At 42.7% G+C, this 2,720-nt stretch overlaps 1 protein-coding gene across 1 annotated transcript; it reads right to left on the bottom strand.

Annotated features, from left to right (window-relative positions):
* Positions 1 to 426: 426 nt before the first annotated feature.
* On the bottom strand, positions 427 to 1,899 carry LOC126728170 (uncharacterized). The gene is made up of 2 exons (XM_050434037.1): positions 1,333 to 1,899; positions 427 to 1,290 (listed from the first exon to the last, which is right to left on the bottom strand). Exons 1-2 carry the CDS (start codon positions 1,897 to 1,899, stop codon positions 427 to 429), a joined length of 1,431 nt encoding a protein of 476 aa, XP_050289994.1.
* Between the last annotated feature and the right edge of the window lie 821 nt (positions 1,900 to 2,720).

Genomic DNA, 2,720 nt, shown 5'->3' with positions numbered 1-2,720 from the left:
TCGGTTTGCAACTTCAGCTTGACCGTTGGCTTGGGGATGGGCAGGCGAGGAATAATGATTTTGAATTCCAAAGTGTTCACAGAAGTCCCTAATTAGTGCATTGTCAAATTGTCGTCCGTTGTCAGACACCAATACCTTGGGCACTCCAAACCTGCACACAATATTCTTCCACACGAAATTTTTAACATTCTGTTATGTTATATTTGCTAACGGTTCAGCTTCCACCCATTTGGTGAAATAATCAATGCCCACCACTAGAAATTTCATCTGCCTTGTGCCTAGTGGGAAGGGACCCAAAATGTCTAGTCCCCATTGTGCAAAGGGCCACGGTGCCATCATCGGGGTGAGGTACTCTGATGGTTGTCTGGGGACATTGCTAAATTGTTGGCATTGGTCGCAGACCTTGACGTATGCTTTAGAATCAGCTTACATATTTGGCCAATAATACCCCACACGGACGACCTTACGGACAAGTGACCTAGCTCCTGAGTGATTGCCACATGCTCCTTCATGAACTTCTCTCAATACGTAGTTTGCTTCGTCCGGAGCCAAGCATTTAAGATAAGGCTGAGAAAAACCTGTTTTGTATAGCACCTCGTCCATAAGAACATACCTAATCGATCGTACCCTCAACTTCCTGGCTTCATCTTTCTCTTCTGGAAGTCGTCCGTCTTTCAGGTATGATACAATCGGGGTCATCCAATTTCCTCTACTCTCTACCTGTTGTACTTCTAGGATATCTATACTTGGCATATACTGAATCTCATCAAATTCGTCCATGGATTCATTTGTTGAGGCTTCTTTTGCTATGGTATCAGCTTCCATGTTCTCCTCCCTTGGGATTTGAACGAAGTCAGCTTCTTCAAATCTTTTCATAAGGCGCATCACCCTACTATGGTATTTCCTCATTCGTTCTTCCTTAGCCTCATATATCCCATTCACTTGGCCCATAATCAACTGAGAATCCCTCAAGACGAGTATGGACTTGGCTTCCATAGACTTAGCCAATTCTAGCCCTTTGAGGAGGGTTTCATACTCGACTTCATTATTAGTTGTTTGGTACTGCAAACGAACTTTGTGTTTCAGTTTATCCAATTCCGGGGATTGTAGGACCACATCAATTCCTCCTGCGTGCCATGTAGATAAACCATCCACAGGGACAACCCATCTCTTACTGTTTTCCGTCTCATCATGATTTGGGGTAAACTCCGCAATGAAATCTGCTAAGGCTTGAGCTTTTATGACATGCCTTGGTTGATATCTAATGTCAAACTCGCTGAGCTCTACAGCCTACTAGATCAATCTTCCTGCAGCTTCCAGTCTGTTCATTGCCTTCTTGAGCGGATGATCTGTCATGACATTAATGACATGTGCTTGGAAATAATGCCTTAGCTTCCTGGAAGCAGTTATCAATGCGAAGGCTAATTTCTCCATTTGTGGATATCGTCTTTTCGCTCCCCTTAATGCCTTACTTGTATAGTACAAAGGTCTTTGCACTTTATCTTCTTCTCTTATCAATGCTGAACTCACGGTATGCGGGGTGACTGCCAAGTACAAATACAACTTTTCTCCCACCACGGACGAACTTAGAAAATGAGCCATGGTAAGATACACCTTCAGATCTTCGAAAGCTTTCTGACACTCATTGGTCCATTCAAATGCTTTTTTAAGAACCTTAAGAAATGGAAAAAATTTGTCAGTGGCTTTAGAGACAAACCTGTTAAGTGCAACAACTCGTCTAATGAGGGATTGGATTTCTTTGGTATTTTGCGGAGGCTTCATGTCCAGTATTGTTTGAATTTTGTCAGGATTCGCTTCAATTCCCTTATGGGAGACCATAAATTCAAGGAATTTCCTTGATGATACTCCAAAAGCACATTTGCTAGGGTTCAACTTCATGTGGTACTACCTAAGTGTGACAAATGTCTCCTGCAGGTCGTCCAGATGCCTTCCCTCATCCTGACTCTTCACCAGCATGTCATCTACATAGACTTCCACATTCCACCCAATCTGCGGATGAAACATGTGGTTAACCAATCTTTAATATGTTGCCCCCGCATTCTTTAAACCAAAGGGCATCACCTTATAACAAAACAAGCCTTGACTGGTGACAAAGGAAGTCTTCTCTTGGTCTACCTCGTCCATCCTTATCTGATTGTATTTAGAGAAAGCATCCATGAAACTAAGCAACTTGTGCCCCGTAGTGGAATCTACTAATTGGTCAATGCGTGGCAGCGGGTAGCTATCCTTGGGGCAAGCCTTGTTTAGATCGGTGAAGTCTACACAAATTCTCCACTTGCCATTTGCCTTCTTGACCATTACTACATTGGCCAACCAATCCGAATAGTACACTTCTCGAATAAACTTCATCACAATTAACTTTTGGACTTCATCTTTGATAACATTATCTCTCTCAGGGGCAAACACCCTATTCTTTTGTCGCACTGGCTTGGAGGAAGGACATACATTCAGACGGTGGGTAATAACACTAGGATCTATATCCGACATGTCCTCATGACTCCAAGCAAACACATCAATATTTTTCTTCAAAAAATGGACGAGGTCCTTCTTAATCTTCTCTTCTAGATCTACTCCAACCCTAGTACACCTCTCAGGGTTATTTTCATATCTTCCAATGCTTCGGTGGGCTCTACTACAATTCTGTTTTCTTCAATATTCATGGTCTGAACTTGTTCATCCATGGCCAACATGGCCAAGTA

This window comes from Quercus robur, chromosome 5 (genome assembly GCF_932294415.1).
Source record: "Quercus robur chromosome 5, dhQueRobu3.1, whole genome shotgun sequence".
Taxonomy (NCBI): Eukaryota; Viridiplantae; Streptophyta; class Magnoliopsida; order Fagales; family Fagaceae; genus Quercus; species Quercus robur.
The sequence above is the reverse complement of the archived record's forward strand: the minus strand, read 5'-3'. Positions and strand labels throughout refer to the sequence as shown.